The sequence below is a fragment of the Mycteria americana genome (genome assembly GCF_035582795.1).
Source record: "Mycteria americana isolate JAX WOST 10 ecotype Jacksonville Zoo and Gardens chromosome Z unlocalized genomic scaffold, USCA_MyAme_1.0 Scaffold_18, whole genome shotgun sequence".
Lineage (NCBI taxonomy): Eukaryota > Metazoa > Chordata > Aves > Ciconiiformes > Ciconiidae > Mycteria > Mycteria americana.
The window spans coordinates 9636650-9656534 of NW_027445436.1; the positions used below are offsets into that span (position 1 = coordinate 9636650).

The following is a 19885-nucleotide window of genomic DNA, read 5'->3' on the forward strand; positions in this document are numbered from 1 at the left end:
GTTGAACCACAGTGCCTGTCGCCAGGGGGGGCTGCAGTAGCCGCAGTGCCTGTTGCAGGTGGGGCTGGAGTAGCCACGGTGCCTGTCGTTTTGTCACCAGATCCTTGAGGGTTCTGAATAGTGTTGAACAGGGCTCGGTAGGCATGGGCCAGGCCCCAGCACATTGCAGTGATTTGGATCTCCTTAGAATTGCCAGGGTCACAGCATACTTTTTCCAAATATTCTACTAACTTTTCAGGATTCTGCACTTGTTCAGGGGTGAAGTTCCAAAACACTGGAGGTGCCCACCATCCTAGGCATTTGCCCATGCTATCCCACACACCCTGCCACTCATAACTATCCGGCCTTGGGGCAGATCTCTGGATGATATTCTTAAATTGCTTACTAACCTTAGACAAAACCAAAACAATATTCCCAAGCAATACCAATAGATGTATCTTAACTACCCAAGGATGTTCCAGATACTGAAAAGTTATTGTAACGAAGGAGGAAACATCACAGAAGAAAGTAGCGAAGGTGCCATTCTGCGTTTCCTCCATAAAAAACCTCTCAGAGGAAGAAGTATAGTTGCTAATTGTCTCCATGAGGTGGTACCCGATGTACAGTAATGGTTTCAGTACAGCACTTAGATACCAAAATAAACCCAAGGTCACTGTTTTAATAACAAATCTCCCAGGCAAAACATCACCAATCATAGCAGAGCACAGCAAACTGCAAAAACCAACACCCATCTTTAACATGTACAGCAAAAAAATGAGCATGGTGCAGATCAGGTAAACCAATATCGGGAACAGATGGATCAATATCGCGTCCCGCAACTACTAACAGATCTAAATTCCTTAATACGCTCTGGTTAATCTGTTATTATCTCAAACCCTTCGAGCCTCACGTTGGGTGCCAAAAAGGACTGTCGTGGGTTAGCCCCAGTCGGCAATTAAGTACCACACAGCCGCTCGCTCACCCTCCCCCCTCCCGGTGGGATGTGGGAGAGAATCGGAAGAGCAAAAGTAAGAAAACTCGTGGGTTGAGATAAGAACAGTTTAATAATTGGAACAAAAAAAATTAATAATAACAATAAATTGTAATGAGAAGGAAAACAACAAGAGAGAGAGAGAGAGGAACAAAACCCAGAGGAAAAAAAAAAAGTGATACAACCTCTCACCACCTGCCGACCGATGCCCAGCCAGTCCCCGAGCAGCGATCGCTACCCCCTGGCCAACTCCCCCCAGTTTATATACTGGGCATGACGTCATAGGGTATGGAATAGCCCTTTGGCCAGTTTGGTTCAACTACCTTGGCTGTGCCCCTTCCCAGTTTCTTGTGCACCTGGCAGGGCATGGGAAGCTGAAAAGTCCTTGACCAGTGTCAACATTACTTAGCAACAACTAAAACATCGGTGTGTTATCGATATGATTCTCATACTAAAATCCAAAACACAGCACTATACCAGCTACTAGGAAGAAAATTAACTCTATCCCAGCCGAAACCAGGACACCTTATCAGAAATACTTGCCTTACTGGTTCAGTTCTAGGTCTTCTCACATTTTAAAGCCTCTGAATAGACAGATTTAAACCTACCTTGAGGGTAAAAGTCACAGTTCACCAAGCTGCAGCACAGTATCCGAATAACTAATTGCTGCATTTGATCTAATAGTGATCTGTCATATAGCAACTAAGCTTATGTTCTTTTCATGCAAAGGCACTATTATTTACACTTTGTAAGGGAATTTAGAAGTAACCACATTGATCTAATTCATAGCTCTTACGACTTCCTTTGGAGATCATGGAAGGAAGCAAAATCTAAATCGGATACAATACAATCATGCTTTCCATAATCTTGATTTTTAACTACTGTACATCAGTGAACTGTAACATACTTAGCAGCTGTAGAAAAGACTTCTTGGCTTTAAATTCTGTATCTTGATTTGTTATTTCAATAAAATTATATGGGAAATTTATATAGAGTAAGAGAGTTTTAGAAGCGTCTGAAATACTCATATGTTGCTACATTAAAACAAACCTTTACAAATATTTTACAGAATATGACGTCCTATTATCATTAATTACAGAAAGCAATATACCCTTGGACAGCGCTTCTACAGAGTTACCAACACAAAATACGATGCCAAGATACTAATAAGAAACAAGGATACTGAATGTTAATTGGCAGCAAACACTGGGAGACTCAGTTTGATAAAAAAAATCAGAGCTCACGAGAGAGCATTCAAGGCAAGAATGAACTAAGATGAGTTAAGATTAAAATACGCAGCAAGTCTCAAACTTATTGTGGCAAACATGAAAGAACCAGCACTTCTGGAATTCAATGAAACCATCAGTTTGATCTCTGGATGACTATTTAAGTCAACAACAAACTTTCCAAAATTAGATCCTGCACTACCTGTAGATACATACTTCAATTTCTCCCAGGATTTATTGTGCGTCTTTTTGTAGACTTTGGGGGAAAAAAAAAAAAAAAGTACTTCTCCCCTACATATTACTAGGGGTTTTGGGACTGGTTGTTAGTTTAACAGATTGTAATAACAGCCATTTATGCTCTTGATTTAAATCTTTTTTTTCTACCAGTTCTAAAGAGCCTGTTTCAGATCATGTGGAGTAACTGAATTTGTTGATAACTTCCCCTCCAGAACTTTTTCAGAAAGCATGCACCTAGTGAGGCTGGCCCTCATGGAATAAGTGCAGAGGTGATGGACACATATGTTAAGAGCTGTGGTAAGTTACAGTCTTATAGTTGGTAACTTCATATCTGAAGTATAAAGGACAGGGTAGACGTAGGTAAGACATTTCAGTTTAGATGACTGCAGATAGGGCACTATGCATGTACTTGCTATCCGAATCCCTGTGAAAAGAATAGTTTTGAGCCTGGCATGTCATACACAATTCCTCTCCTCAGCCCTCTTTTTGTTCTCCTTGAAGGAGACTAGAAGTTAAATACTCTTTGCTTTCTAGTAATAATCTTACCTCTGCCCCCTCTGCATAATGAGTTGGGGTCTTTATAATTCAGGGAGATGTAAAGCATTTATATAATAACAAATCATCTGTATTTGAGGTAGAAAATTTTAATTTGTTTTTAAAACATTGGGTTTTTTGGGGGTGAGGCTACATTCAACTTCTTGTTCCATTTGGATGACAAGAAAAAGTGGTAGTGTAGTTCTTGTTCAGTAAACTGATAGCAATGTTAAAATATCACATTTGCTGTCCATTAAATTAAAAGCAACTTCATTCTAAAAAAAAAAAAAAAAAAAAAAAAAGGGAATTAAGTTGTTGCTCCACAGTATCTTCTTTCTCCTTCTCTTTCTGATGGCACAGTCTTTAAGATTGCTTCAAACTGGTTAGTGGGTAAAAGTAAGAATTAAAACAGTTTGCATTAGTTCTAATTTATTTATCACTGCCTGGCTTATTACTTAGCTTGTAAATACTGCTGACATATACATTCAGATTCCTATCAAAGTCTAATGCTTGTTTACAGTTGTCCTAAAATATCTTAAGTTCAAAATGTGTACATTCATTTTGCTCAAAATACTTCATCTTCCTTTGAAGTATCTTAATCCCAATATTGAATGAATTTAGGCTTTTAGTGTTAGGCATATAATTGTCTAGTAAGAAATGAAAATCTAGGCAGTACTGAATAAACTTCAGAGTTTTAATTTATTACTTCAAATGTTCTTCATACTGCTGATAATCTTGATTATTCTTCACCAGCACCACCCCTGCCCACAGTCTCTATGGTATATTTATTACTTGTGAACAAGAAATAAGATAATGTCATATGCTGTTGTTAATTGTGTGGAACTTGTTGCTCTCCAGGAAAGGTACTTATATTGATGTTTACAATTTACTTGTTACAGCTGGTTATTGTGTAATTACATACATCCTTGGAGTTGGAGATAGACATCTGGATAATCTTTTGCTAACAAAACCAGGTAATTCTTTTTAGCAGTATAACTTTATAACAGCAGTTGTTTAATTTCTAATGTGTTGGTACTGTTTTCCTTCATTTTCCTTTTGAGTATAACCCACTGAGTATTGTAGATTAGAATATAATTTTAAATGTAAAGTTATATTGTCTCATCTAAGGTAATATTTGATCCAGTGAATCAAAGTTTAGGTTTAAACTATTAGTAGTGTGAAGTTGCAGTTGAAGAATAAGAAAGCAAGTAGATTAATTGCTCTCTAAACACATTAGTAGGCAAGATATAATGTGTATCTGATATGTGGTTTTGATGTCAGTTTAAGAGCCATTTATACATCTGTAGGTAAGGGAATTCTAACTTCACCTAAACACAGGCATGTTTATAAACACTGGGGTTTTTGTATAGTTTTCAGTTGGCTTATTTTACAGTCCTGTGTTCTACTGTCACATTTTTTACACTGAAAGCTGGACCTGTAAGTTGTTTTTTGTTAAACACAAGAATTTTCTTGAGTGATGCTACCTTTTTTGAAAGTAGTATGGACATAGTATGCAGTAAAATTTGACTGCCTTTACCTAAGACGAAGAAACATTTCACTGTTACCTTAAACTTGGCTAAAATCATAATTATGGTGGGGTTTTTTTTTCAGAACTCTTGGTCCAAAGCTGGGAAAAAAAAAAGGATGCATTAAAAAATATTTGTAAAGTGACTTCAGCCCCAAGTATCCTAATTGTTCTTTATCAAGCCATTTAATTTTTCATTAAACTGTTACATTCCTGTTTAGTAGCTCTTTTTAACATGCTATCAGAAAGCAAATTCAAGATCTACTAATTGGATGCCAGTTGTATTTTAATAGTTGTCAAATAATTCTGCTTTTTTTATGTATGCTATTCTAAATGCAGTAGATGTTTAGACAAGTATTATCAGTAGTCACATGGAATTAGGTATAATCTTGATGACTTCACTGAGATGTCCATGTGAATTCTTGTCTCAGATTTGACTTTCTTTTAAATGAAGTGGTTCTGTGAGCTTTCCAGGTCTGTATGTTTTTCTAAGAAATTTACATTATATGTCCCAGAAGTGGGAATGTCACATGAGACCTGTCAGAGCATGGTTCACTACAGCATTTTCTATTCCCTGGGAATCTTGTGTTCTTGATGAAACCAAACTACTGTACAGCAAAAATCCAAGTGTTCCATCATCAGCCTGAGCTGGCTGGACCATTCAGCTCCAGTTGAGATTATATATATATAATGTTTGGGGTTTGTTTTTTTAAGCCTTCTCTAAAAACAAAGAAGGAAATAGACTCTTTAGTGTCATGCTCATTACAAATTCACAGCTGGGGGAGAGAAAGTAGTAGAAGTTACTGTTTAATCAAGTACATCCTTTGGTTTGCAGCAAAACCCGTGTATCTTGAAAGTTCAAAATAGCAGATATACACTTTGATTCTCCTTAACTTGTTTTAACTTTTTAAATGTTATTTTCTGTTGCCATCTGTATGGATTAATAACAGACCAGGTAGAGTGAATAATTCTAGTGATTCTAAATAAATAGAAGATTCCTCTACTAGAGGAAATGAAAGATTTGAAAATTAAGCTACTCCAACTATTACAATCGATGCCTTGGGGTGGAGGGAAATTCAAGTGTTTTAGTTGAAAAATGAGTTCATGTGTAGCTACATGAACTTCACAAAGTTTTAACAAACAAAAACATTTATCGTAGGGGGAAAATTTTTTGGAGTTGGTTGGTTGGTTGGGGTTTTTTTGCTTGCTTGCTTACTTTTGAACTATAGCTTCCGATAGGAGTTCTGATACCTTGCATACCTTCATTACATAGTGATGAAGAGTTAGGAGTTGTGGTTAAGTGTTTATAATAAAGCGAAACGTTCATTGAATGAGAAACATGTAAATAAAAAATTTTATTTGGGGAAACAGACACATCCAGGTGGAAGGCTTGTTAGTTTACAGATAAGGCTGAAGCATATATTACTTTGAATCAGCATACTCTGTATGAACGAGTAGAAAATTAACCATTGGGCCTTGATTTAGGGTAAAAGGTCTTGCTCTAAGCACATGAGGGAACAACTAAAGCAAGTGTATTTTTCCTTATCTGCTTGGAAATGTACAAATGGGCATTTAAAAATCTGTCCTGAGAGGTCTCTATCATTTGTCTAAGGTGACAGGTATAAATCTTTCCATAGCAGGCACTGCTTGCATGCTCAGAGTAGTAATATTTTAGTGTTTTGATTTGGAGTAAAGTGCATCTTACCTGTCTATATTAAAAAGTAACAGCACAATGGCTGTTTGGGTTAGTGGAAGAATTTAAGCAGTACAGCAGAGGGCAGCGTACATCCACGGTACATTCCGAGTCTGAAATTATCATCTGCTACCTATGCTCTGTCACATACCGAGAGAGGTTTTTTGAGCTATCAAGAGAAATTCTTATGTTCCAAATACAACAAAGGCTTGCTACAGAGGCTTATTTCTTGCTACTGAGAATCCCTTAGACTTAAGTTGGAAAAAGCTAACTTCATTCTTCTCTTGAAGAATGGAAGCTATAAGTACCTTTCTTCAAAATTATATGACCATATATGCATCCTTTCTTAATGATATTTATTTAATGAATTGAAGCTTTCCAATAGGGTAAAGAATGCTGAGTACCAGCTGTGTGTTTCACATACTTTTCTTGGATTTATATGGCAATATTTATCATTACCTTTTTCAGCTCTACCTTTTAGTTTGGTGGATGTAGCCACATCTGTGTTGGACTCCTTCAAATAGAATTGTTGCATCATCTTCTAACATACAGATGTCTATGCTTATAATAGATATGGTATCATTTAAATATTAAGCAATAGACACTGAAGTTCATAAAAACAAATTGTTTCCCACTCAGTGTTAGAAACGTATTTTTTTGCGCTGTAGGATGAGAATGTCTGTTATCTGGGTGAAATAATTTCTGCTGTCTTTCATGACTGTTTTATGCCTCTAATTCTAGAAATAGGGTGACTTTTTTTTTTTGTTCTTTTCTTGTTCTTAAACAAGAAATCTAGATTTTTCAGATTTTTAAGTGCTGTACCATTATACTTCAAGGGCAGCTGTAGAAGTTTGCTTGGAAAGAGATATAGGGAACTTTCAGTCAAAACATCCTCATCTATCAGTAATGTTAAAAACTACAAGAATACTTGCATCAGTTTCACAAATGTGCCTTAGCTTGTAACCCGAATGTCACATTATGTAGTCAGTATTGTGTTACAGGAATATTTATTTTCTCTGAGAACTTTCAACTTCCTACTTCTCCTGCAGATGAAATATGTTATCAATTGCTGTATGTTTTAATTTCTTGTTTCCAGATCTATAACAGCAGATATTACTGTGACTTGTAAATAACAAGACACTGTTTTGCAGCTGAATACCCAGCTTTAAGTAACATCAGTGCCTTGCTGTAGGATTACAGATTGATTTATATATTAATGCCAGTATCTGACTTACCAGCTAACGTGCCCTTTGTTGCCTTGGAAGGAAGAGCTGGATGGTTGTGAAGCTGGATTGTGATAACGAGATGTAGCATGTTCAGTTAACTTTCATGTAATATGTGTTATGCTAGTATGTTTCAATTATGTCATGCCTTCCCTTGAAAATACTGTCTTCTGCATTTGTTCCACACTCTGTTTTTGATTGTAGAGTTGGGATCTAGCTACTGATGTAACATCCAGATACGGATGTCTTCATGTTTGCTAATCCTTTTAAAGTCTTAAGACAGTCAGTACAGTCGTCATTAGAGCTTAGATAGTGTTTTGACTATGACAGACAAGTGAAGTCTCCTGTCCCATTTGAGATATCTTAAGAACATCAACTTGCTTTATAGACAGACAAAGGTCCTGTCATATTTGCAGGCATAATGGTTGTGGCATTTATCAACTAGCAAATATTTTGCCTGCTTATTAAGCATCCTTGTGATCTCCCTTAGAAAACTGACTGTGATGGAATTTGTTTCTTGGGTTATAAGAGTGCTTATGACAGATCTCAAGCAGCCATCTCTGATGATAGAATCATAGAATCGTTTAGGTTGGAAAAAGACCTTTAAGATCATCAAGTCCAACTGTTAACCTAGCACTGCCAAGCCCACCACTAAACCATGTCCCTAAGCACCACATCTACACGTGTTTTAAATACCTCCAGGGATGGTGACTCAAGCACTTCCCTGGGCAGCCTGTTCCAATGCTTGACAACCCTTTCAGTGAAGACATTTTTCCTAATATCCAATCTAAAGCTCCTCTGGCGCAACTTGAGGCCATTTCCTATCGTCCTATGGCTTGTTACTTGGGAAAAGAGACCAACACCCGCCTCGCTACAACCTCCTTTCAGGTAGTTGTAGAGAGCAGTAAGGTCTCCCCTCAGCCTCCTTTTCTCCAGGCTAAGCAACCCCAGTTCCCTCAGCCGCTCCTCATAGGACTTGTGCTCTAGACCCTTCACCAGCTTCGTTGCCCTTCTCTGGACTCGCTCCAGCACCTCAATGTCTCTCTTGTAGTGGGGGGCCCAAAACTGAACACAGTATTCGAGGTGCGGCCTTACCAGTGCCAAGTACAGGGGCACGATCACTTCCCTAGTCCTGCTGGCCACGCTATTTCTGTTACAAGCCAGGATGCCATTGGCCTTCTTGGCCACCTGGGCACACTGCTGCCTCATATTCAGCCGGCTGTTGACCAACACCCCCAGGTCCTTTTCCACCTGGCAGCTTTCCAGCCACTCTTCCCCAAGCCTGTAGCGTTGCATGGGGTTGCTGTGGCCCAAGTGCAGGACCTTGCACTTAGCCTTGTTGAACCTCATACAATTGGCCCCAGCCCATCGATCCAGCCTGTCCAGGTCCCTCTGTAGACCCTTCCTACCCTCAAGCAAATCAACACTCCCGCCCAACTTGGTGTCGTCTGCAAACTTACTGAGGGCGCACTCGATCCCCTCGTCCAGATCACTGATAAAGATATTAAACAGAACTGGCCCCAATACTGAGCCCAGGGGAGCACCACTTATGACCGGCCACCAACTGGATTTAACTCCATTCACCACCACTCTTTGGGCCTGGCCATCCAGCCAGTTTTTTTACCCAGTGAGGCGTATGCCCATCCAGGCCCTGAGCAGCCAGTTTCTCCAGGAAAATGCTATGGGAAACTGTGTCAAAGGTTTTACTAAAGTCTAGGTAGACAACATCCACAGCCTTTCCCTCATCTGCTAAGCGGGTCACCTTGTCACAGAAGGAGATCAGGTTAGTCAAGCAGGACCTGCCTTTCATAAACCCATGCTGACTGGGCCTGATTGCCTGGTCGTCCTGTACGTGCCGCATGATGGCACTCAAGATGATCTGCTCCATAACGTTCCCCAGCACCGAGGTCAGACTGACAGGCTTGTAGTTCCCTGGATCCTCCTTCTGGCCCTTCTTGTTTTTTACCATTTTTTTACCCAGTGAAGCGTACGCTGGTCCAAGCCATGAGCAGCCGCGATAGAACGTTATTATTCAATGAAATGGTCAAAGAAGGGTGACTGATTGAAAAATACTGGCTGTTCTATTTTTTCAAGAGTGCTAAGCACCTAAACTTATGAAAATATTAAAATGAATACAGATGCTGCGGGTTAAAATACCCCTTGCCAAACAGATCTCTGTCCATAATGCTGTTCAGTTCCATAATTCTGAAGCAAGACTCTGTGTATGTTCTGTGCTATCTGTGATTGTCAAGATAACAATCATGCTAATAATTTTCTACCTTCTTGTTTAAAAGATCTTCCATCTTGTACCTACGTTTCATTCTCTTCTATAAATTAGTCATATAAGGCTAAAATTTATTAATGTCACTGGGTAGCTTTGCTTTGGATGCAAAACTTAATTTACATAACAGTTCAAACACACATCACCTTTTTGTTCTTAATTTATTTCTTGATTCCTCATTACTGCAGAGTTCAGGAAGATGGTTTCTCTCTGTCCTAAGGAAATCACTTATCAGATTTCATTTACTTTTTTTTTTTTACATTTTTTATATAAATGTTTCTTGGCATATCTGAATTCTTACCATCTTTTTGTAATGCAGCTCTGGTATGACCCAAGTCATTGTTTAAATTATGCATTTCAAACTGAAAACTTGTTTGCAGAACGCATTCAAAAACTTTTTTTTGCTTTATAAAGTCAATATTTTCCTCTTAAGTGAGTCAAGAATGTTCCTAGAAACTGGCTTCCTAAGAATTATGAATTGTACTATTTTGATTTCTGTTGATAACATTTTTCTGTGCATATTTATATAATATTTAATCTTTAGATTATCTAAATGTTTTAGTAGTTTTTTGAAGTTGCTGGTGTTTCAGTTGTTCATTTTGCCACCTATTGCATCTCACATATGGTTCAGTACTGTTGAAAGGGAATATAGTGAATACTCCCCAATAAGGGTCTGAGCAATATTGTAAACAGCATGGCTGCACACAAGCTCTTGATAGGAAGGGAAGTTGCCTTGTGCATTTGAAGCAAGAGATGTATATAGTTTTTGTCAAGTTAATGTTGCAGAAACATTTTAAATGTAGTCGGGTGATCTGAGAAGGGAAAGGTAGTGATCAAGTGATGTAACTAACTCTTGCATTTAATACTGAAAAAGTGAAAGACACTTTGGCTCATTGGAAATACAATTTCAGATATGGAATTGTAGTGATGTTTCTTCAATGTATTTGAAAACTGTTGACGAATTTTAAGCTTACTCAAACAACTTTTAAAGAATTTTGAAACAGCTTTGAAATCTTCTTCAGTATTTAATGGCTTCAAAAGATCTTTCTTAGGATCATGAGTCTTATTTTCCCTTTGGAAAATTTAACGTACAACTATAATAACATATTTCATGCCACAGCAACCAAATGGGATACTAAAAGCAATGCAATGTGTGTATTAGAATCTGTTAGCAAATTAAGATACTAAAGAAGGCACAAAGAATTAGTAGTATCTGTTACATAACTGTGCATTTAATATCTACTGACCAGTTTCAACATTGATTCAGTCTTTGCGAATATATTCCATATGTTTTAAAAAAAAAAAAAAAAGACGGCAAAACCCCCTCATCTTATTTGTTAGTACTCTTAATGAATTTGATACCAGCTTTACTTTTTTAAACCCATAATTTCAAATTGGCAGCTGAAGATATAAAATACACGGTTATAAGCCTTAAAGAAAGTAGAGAATTGTATTTTTTTTGAGCTGCTTAGCATCTTCTAGAGATTGCACTTAAAGATTTTTTTTTTCCAAGTTTTGCATCAAGATTTGATACTATATGAAGTGTTGAAATAAGTAATTATGTTTGCCTTTCCTTCTTCTAAAGGTAAACTATTTCACATTGACTTTGGTTATATTTTGGGTCGGAACCCTAAGCCTCTACCTCCCCCAATGAAGCTGAATAAGGAGATGGTGGAAGGTATGGGAGGCACGCAGAGTGAACAGTACCAGGAGTTCCGTAAGCAGTGCTACACAGCCTTTCTCCATCTCCGCAGGTAACAATACTATTTTGATGTTAAAATTTATTAGAGCCACCGTAAAGGAGGAGAGGAGTAAATGAATCGGAGAAAATATTTCTGTTGAAAATTCAAAACTTTTTTGAAGTCTGAACATAGACACAAGAATTTGTACGAAACAAAGGAATGAAAACATCACAGCATTGGTGTAATGTGGAGCTTGAATGTAATTGTCCTTCAGGTTAAGGTCCCCAGTTTTGCTTGTTGAATAACCTGAATAGCTTTTTTTTACTCCTGTGGGGTATTGATTTATATCTTGCATTTTGGATATGTTTTTGCCCTTAAGCAACTTTTTCTCTGATTATTGATGATCAATTAACTGTCCTTTTAACTCTAAGTCATTACTCATTTGCTGCTTTCTCCTCCTCCAGTTTAGATTAGTGATGATCAAATTCTTTGGCTTGAATATGGCATACATAAGCTTAGTTGGGTTTAGGTCCTGTGGGACAAAAATTAGCTACTTGTAGTGACAATCAAGTATGTTAGCAGTTTCTGTAGATACCCAGAACCATGAGAGCTAAAACCTCTTTAGACTGTATTTATTTATGGACCAACAGATCTCTCCTTTAGACTCGGAATCAGCTTCATTATTTTGCAGTGACCATATCACTTACCATCAACTTTCTGAGCTAAGTAGCTCAGCATTGTTCTGTTTGAACAGAACGCAGGTAAGCACTCTTAGTCTGTCCAGTGATTGATTTAGTACATCTTCCATGGAGATGAAAGAATTTCACTTTGATATCAAGATTACATAATGTAAACCTCCAAATATGTGGGAAAAAATCAGTAATATGAAAAGCATATGTGAACAGTACATGTAGTATGAAAAGTAGGCAGTCAATGATTTGAAATAAAAATGCTACATGTAGTTCTCTCCTTGTTAAAAGGAGAAAGAGTAAGGAGTTGGTTTATGAACTGACATTATTAATGGGTTAAAAGCAATTCAGCAGCATGAAAAAACAGCGGCATGTTATCAGCAAACAATATTCATGACTTTAGAGAACAATCAGGAAGGCTAATGTGTATTCCATGTTCTAAATTTTTCTTAAAACTGTTTTGTAATACTGTATTTCTTATTTGTGAAATACTTGAGTTGTTTTTATTGTTTAAACCTAGCTGTTTCAATGGAAATGTCTGTTGTGTCAGTGAAGGATTATCCATTGCATTAATTTATGTAATGATTTGCTACAAAGATCATCATTAAGTGTGGAGTATAGCAGTAATTTGGGTATAAAACTAAACTGTAAATCAAGATGGTTTCACTTGTCTGGGATTGTAGTTGCAATTATAGCCTCTCCAGTATTTGTTCAGTTTAATAGGAAATTATTTTTAAATGGTTCTGGATAAATATCTTTAAGGCATTCAACAAAGATAGCATAGGATAATATTGGTATTACTGTAACTATTACTTTAAGCAGCTAGAACTAAAAATTATTAAGATTACTTGCTTATTGAAAAAAAGAATAATTAGAGGTGGAATGGCTTAGTTCTAACAGTTCTGCATGTTGACACAAACCTGTTCACGGATACTTCTTCTGGCTAAGTAGTGTGAAATCATAACCTCTGATTGCTAAGACAAAATGCAAACTCTGTTTGTCTTCTCCGTCAATTTGTGTTTTATTCTTTCTTCTTTATTTCCCTGGTGTATAGACAGTTCTCTACATATTTCAAGGGCTGTATCTCAGTGTTTCAGGATTCCTGGTGGAGTGGGTGTTGCATAGTGAAAACAAATAAAATCAAGTTAAAACTAATAAGTGGAAAAATAGTTTTGTTCATTGTTTTAGGTTGGAAGCAGTTTGGCATATGATCATTGGTGTGTTGTTTTTTGTTGGGTTTGGGTTGTTTTTCAGGGGGTGTGGGAGATGCTTTCCACTTTTTTGAACAACAATAATCATTCGTGTGTGTTTGTCAGCAGTGCTGTAATGAAGGAGCAGCCTCTGCATTCTGAATGTGTTGCAGGGCAAATTGTGGCTGGCAGCAGAACTTGCATCCTCACTTGGGCCGTAGCAGCCTTTTATACCTTCATTATGCACGTTGAGCCTATTTAAAGATGTTCAAGTCCTGTTATGTGTCAGCATTTCCCTTCCTTCAAGAATTCCCAGTTTACACGTCCTCAGCAGGATCCAGCAGAGAAGAATCCAGCATTGACATTTGAAAGTTTTTCCCAGAGTGAGGTTCTAGATTGTAAAGATTTCCCCTGTGTTAGTCATGTGAGAAGTTTGATGTTCAGTTTGAGTTAGTAGGCATAGGTAGGGACAGAGGATTGGGAAGTAACAGGAGACAGCAGCTGTAGTTTGGGCTGAGATACTTGCTCTGTATGGATGGGGATATCCAGCTGGCTGGACCAGAGTGTTTTTCCCCAGTCTGTTCTCCATGGTATAGTGGACAGAGGAAGCCATATAGATCTGAACAAAAAAACTATAGGCAACAAGTGGAAAGCTGTGATGGCCTTGGGAAGTGCTGATTCTTTGGAAAGGTTGTAGCTAGGCAGTGCAGGGTCTAGATAGTCTTCTAAAAGCTGGGGGTAGATGGTGAAGAGGGAAGAGCAAAGGTGAAACTGGTTGGGATCAGGTCAGTTTTGGTTGAGTCTGGACTGTGAGGAAATGCTTTTGGAAGAATAAGTGCCGTAGTTCATTATAGCTGGCTGGGACATGATAGTGATTGGGGAGTATATGTATGTTTTTAAGAGAAGAAATGAGTCCTGGGGGGACCCAAGTTATATTGCAGAAAAGGCAATCCTATTTTAAATTTAGGAATTTTTGAGTTAGACCAGGTAAACAGGGCTTCAGTTTGGGACTATACTTTCCTGACTTGTCTTTGTAAGGGAAGTTTGTGGCTTCAAATTTGATAATATATTGCTATGTCGACAGCCTAAATGTTCAGTTAGTTAAAGACCTATATGCAAAGGGGCCAGTAAATGTTAAAAAATTACATAAAGAAGTGCTTAGGATCAAACACATATTTGATGAGATATTAAGCGCTTAAAAACAAAAGCTGCTGTTCTCAGAAAAGATGGCAGTGAGAATTTAAACTTCTATTTGACGTGGGTTTCTTGGTATATATGAGGCCTCTTCTATGTAGAAATAGAGTTACTTTGTTGGATTTCTTAAACTTTTACAGAAACTCCATGTTTTTAGCACTTCATGTTCAAACCGTAAGCCAACAAATTTACTTAATAAGCTCTTTTTCATCCTTAGACCACCATCTAGCTGATTACTGAGTTAAAGAAATGTTGGGGTGAGGGGCAGAGGAGAGGCCTGCAGATAGTATAGTGAGAAGCTCTTTCCTAATTTTTGTCTCATCCCACTCCATACTCCCCTTTTCTTGATTTTTTTTTTTTTTTAAATGAGGTTCTTCAGATGACTTTATGCTTCCAGTGCTTGTGCTTTTACTTTAAGCACCAAGAACCAAAAGACTTCATTGTGTGGAACAGAACCAGCTCTTAACTGGTATCTGGCAATGATGCCTAGACCTTTGAAATCTCTTTTACAAACCTCCATCACTTAAATAACCCGAGTAACCTGTAGTGCTCATAAGCTCTTATCCTCTATGTGGTTCAAGAGCAAAAGGGACTCTGAGACTCTGGACTCCTGGGTCATTTCAAAGGGAGAACTACCAATGACCCAGGAAGAGACTTGAGAGAATGTAGCTGTAAGATTTAAGCATGTTTAAAGGGAGATTTTCTTGTTTCGGGCAAGTAGAAAAAACTTTCATTAAAACCTGTGGTGTCTGTTCCTGGCACCAAAGCAACTTGACTGCCAGATTTCTTAGCCAGATCTGAAATAAAATAGTAGCGTAACTTTTCCTTCTTTCTTTTAATCTGTGCTAAAGTAATTTTCTTGATTCCAGCCCCTTGCCCCTGGGAAAGTGAAGCAGAACAGCTGAAACAAATTAGACACTGAAGATTTCTGCCCAAACAGTTTATTTTAAATGTTTGTGTTATAAAGAGTTAAAACTTATATTGGAATGTGTTAGGTAGTGCTAGTTCCAGATAAGTGTCAAGAGTTTTTGATGGAATTATGCTTTTCTAGACAGATTTTTTTTTGTTGAGCAGTATTTACTTTGTGAAATACAGCTATGAAGCAATCCTTTTGTGTAGTTAAAATACTTTGCACTCCTTGCAATTGTCAGCTTATATATATTCAGCAGCTTGCTAATAAACAAGTTTTGCTACTAAGAATTCATTTTCGATCATCTATGAAGCTCCTAGTGCTCTTAGCAAAGCAATATTTCAGATTTTGAAGTCAGTTACGTACTTTGTCTCTGAAAGGGGACTAGATCTCTTTATAGAGGAAGGGAACTTTCAGTTTATGTTGAACAGCTTGAAAATTATCCTTTCAAAAAGCAACTTACAGCTAATTTCCTGCAAGGGCAAAATGGTGTTCTTTAAAAGATTAGTGAGTACTTCCAACACCACATTAAAACTGAAAACTGTACTCTGTCTTGTCTTTTTTAATGGTTATAAATGACGTTTGTACTTCATAAGTGTAGCATGCCTACCAATGTTATTGCAGCTTAACTGAGCAACTGCGGACTTGGATCTGGTTAAATCACTTATATTCAACCTGTTATGGCAGAAGCCCTTGCAGCAACTTGAAAAATCACTTCTTGTAATTGTGAAGACTTCAGCTGTTTGAATGCTAATTTAAATAATACTGCTGTATCACTGATATCCTTTTTAATACAAAAACCTCCTGTGAATCAATATTCTAGCATGTTTGTCCTACTAGAGGTAGAAAATGGCATTAAATATTACAATATATGAAATCACAGTTTGTTTGACGTGTGTCTGAATAAATGTTCTGACAATTTTTAGAAAATTATAACACAACCAGAGCAATTCAGTTTTGGAAGTTGAGACAGTTTGAGGGTTAAACGTGCACTGCTAATATCACGTGTCTTCTGTTTTTAACATAATGACGTGGTTTAGGCCCAGCCGGCAACTAAGCACCACGCAGCCACTCGCTCTCTCCCCCTGTGGTGGGATGGGGGAGAGAATCAGAAGAGCAAAAGTAAGAAAACTTGTGGGTTGAGATAAGAACAGTTTAATAATTGGAACAAAATAATAGTAATAATAATAATAATAATGAATTGTAATGAGAAGGAAAACAACAAGAGAGAGAGAGAGGAACAAAACCCAAGGGAGGGGAAAAAAAAAAAAATACAACCGTTCACCACCTGCCGACTGACGCCCAGCCAGTCCCCGAGCAGTGGTCGCTGCTCAACTATCCTGGCTGTGCCCCCTCCCAGCTTCTTGTGCACCTAAAATAGGCTCTAAATTTTCTCTAAAATAGGCTTTTATTCTGTGTTTTCAATAAGCTACGAAAGCAGAGATTCACAATCTTGAATATTTCATGTTCTAATACAGTTCCCTTAAAGAAAACTAAATTGTTTATACCAGTGTTTACACTGGGCAAGGACTTTTCAGCTTCCCATGCTCTGCCAGGTGCACAAGAAGCTGGGAGGGGGCACAGCCAGGATAGTTGACCCAAACTGACCAAAGGGCTATTCCATACCATAGGATGTCATGCCCAGTATATAAACTTGCACCTAAGCACCTAAACTTGAGCACCTAAACCGAGCACCTAAACCAAGCACCTAAACTTGACCCTGAATCTTTCTCACATAAATGCATTCTTTGTTTTCTTCAAAGCCCCATACAAATTAATTTACAAAATAAATGAGCACTCAGCTGCACTGGAGGTTGATTAAACTTACGGTTTGAACATGAAGTGCTAAAAACATGGAGTTTCTGTAAAAGTTTAAGAAATCCAACAAAGTAACTCTATTTCTACATAGAAGAGGCCTCATATATACCAAGAAACCCACGTCAAATAGAAGTTTAAATTCTCACTGCCATCTTTTCTGAGAACAGCAGCTTTTGTTTTTAAGCGCTTAATATCTCATCAAATATGTGTTTGATCCTAAGCACTTCTTTATGTAATTTTTTAACATTTACTGGCCCCTTTGCATATAGGTCTTTAACTAACTGAACATTTAGGCTGTCGACATAGCAATATATTATCAAATTTGAAGCCACAAACTTCCCTTACAAAGACAAGTCAGGAAAGTATAGTCCCAAACTGAAGCCCTGTTTACCTGGTCTAACTCAAAAATTCCTAAATTTAAAATAGGATTGCCTTTTCTGCAATATAACTTGGGTCCCCCCAGGACTCATTTCTTCTCTTAAAAACATACATATACTCCCCAATCACTATCATGTCCCAGCCAGCTATAATGAACTACGGCACTTATTCTTCCAAAAGCATTTCCTCACAGTCCAGACTCAACCAAAACTGACCTGATCCCAACCAGTTTCACCTTTGCTCTTCCCTCTTCACCATCTACCCCCAGCTTTTAGAAGACTATCTAGACCCTGCACTGCCTAGCTACAACCTTTCCAAAGAATCAGCACTTCCCAAGGCCATCACAGCTTTCCACTTGTTGCCTATAGTTTTTTTGTTCAGATCTATATGGCTTCCTCTGTCCACTATACCATGGAGAACAGACTGGGGAAAAACACTCTGGTCCAGCCAGCTGGATATCCCCATCCATACAGAGCAAGTATCTCAGCCCAAACTACAGCTGCTGTCTCCTGTTACTTCCCAATCCTCTGTCCCTACCTATGCCTACTAACTCAAACTGAACATCAAACTTCTCACATGACTAACACAGGGGAAATCTTTACAATCTAGAACCTCACTCTGGGAAAAACTTTCAAATGTCAATGCTGGATTCTTCTCTGCTGGATCCTGCTGAGGACGTGTAAACTGGGAATTCTTGAAGGAAGGGAAATGCTGACACATAACAGGACTTGAACATCTTTAAATAGGCTCAACGTGCATAATGAAGGTATAAAAGGCTGCTACGGCCCAAGTGAGGATGCAAGTTCTGCTGCCAGCCACAATTTGCCCTGCAACACATTCAGAATGCAGAGGCTGCTCCTTCATTACAGCACTGCTGACAAACACACACGAATGATTATTGTTGTTCAAAAAAGTGGAAAGCATCTCCCACACCCCCTGAAAAACAACCCAAACCCAACAAAAAACAACACACCAATGATCATATGCCAAACTGCTTCCAACCTAAAACAATGAACAAAACTATTTTTCCACTTATTAGTTTTAACTTGATTTTATTTGTTTTCACTATGCAACACCCACTCCACCAGGAATCCTGAAACACTGAGATACAGCCCTTGAAATATGTAGAGAACTGTCTATACACCAGGGAAATAAAGAAGAAAGAATAAAACACAAATTGACGGAGAAGACAAACAGAGTTTGCATTTTGTCTTAGCAATCAGAGGTTATGATTTCACACTACTTAGCCAGAAGAAGTATCCGTGAACAGGTTTGTGTCAACATGCAGAACTGTTAGAACTAAGCCATTCCACCTCTAATTATTCTTTTTTTCAATAAGCAAGTAATCTTAATAATTTTTAGTTCTAGCTGCTTAAAGTAATAGTTACAGTAATACCAATATTATCCTATGCTATCTTTGTTGAATGCCTTAAAGATATTTATCCAGAACCATTTAAAAATAATTTCCTATTAAACTGAACAAATACTGGAGAGGCTATAATTGCAACTACAATCCCAGACAAGTGAAACCATCTTGATTTACAGTTTAGTTTTATACCCAAATTACTGCTATACTCCACACTTAATGATGATCTTTGTAGCAAATCATTACATAAATTAATGCAATGGATAATCCTTCACTGACACAACAGACATTTCCATTGAAACAGCTAGGTTTAAACAATAAAAACAACTCAAGTATTTCACAAATAAGAAATACAGTATTACAAAACAGTTTTAAGAAAAATTTAGAACATGGAATACACATTAGCCTTCCTGATTGTTCTCTAAAGTCATGAATATTGTTTGCTGATAACATGCCGCTGTTTTTTCATGCTGCTGAATTGCTTTTAACCCATTAATAATGTCAGTTCATAAACCAACTCCTTACTCTTTCTCCTTTTAACAAGGAGAGAACTACATGTAGCATTTTTATTTCAAATCATTGACTGCCTACTTTTCATACTACATGTACTGTTCACATATGCTTTTCATATTACTGATTTTTTCCCACATATTTGGAGGTTTACATTATGTAATCTTGATATCAAAGTGAAATTCTTTCATCTCCATGGAAGATGTACTAAATCAATCACTGGACAGACTAAGAGTGCTTACCTGCGTTCTGTTCAAACAGAACAATGCTGAGCTACTTAGCTCAGAAAGTTGATGGTAAGTGATATGGTCACTGCAAAATAATGAAGCTGATTCCGAGTCTAAAGGAGAGATCTGTTGGTCCATAAATAAATACAGTCTAAAGAGGTTTTAGCTCTCATGGTTCTGGGTATCTACAGAAACTGCTAACATACTTGATTGTCACTACAAGTAGCTAATT

At 37.6% G+C, this 19885-nt stretch overlaps 1 protein-coding gene across 1 annotated transcript in view; it reads left to right on the plus strand.

Moving 5' to 3' along the window:
• PIK3C3 (phosphatidylinositol 3-kinase catalytic subunit type 3) overlaps window positions 1-19885 on the plus strand; it is a 109108-nt gene that overhangs the window by 58817 nt on the left and 30406 nt on the right. The window contains 3 exon segments of the mRNA XM_075488766.1: window positions 2646-2730; window positions 3867-3941; window positions 11275-11444. Of these exon segments, the coding sequence (XP_075344881.1) occupies window positions 2646-2730; window positions 3867-3941; window positions 11275-11444 (330 nt within the window).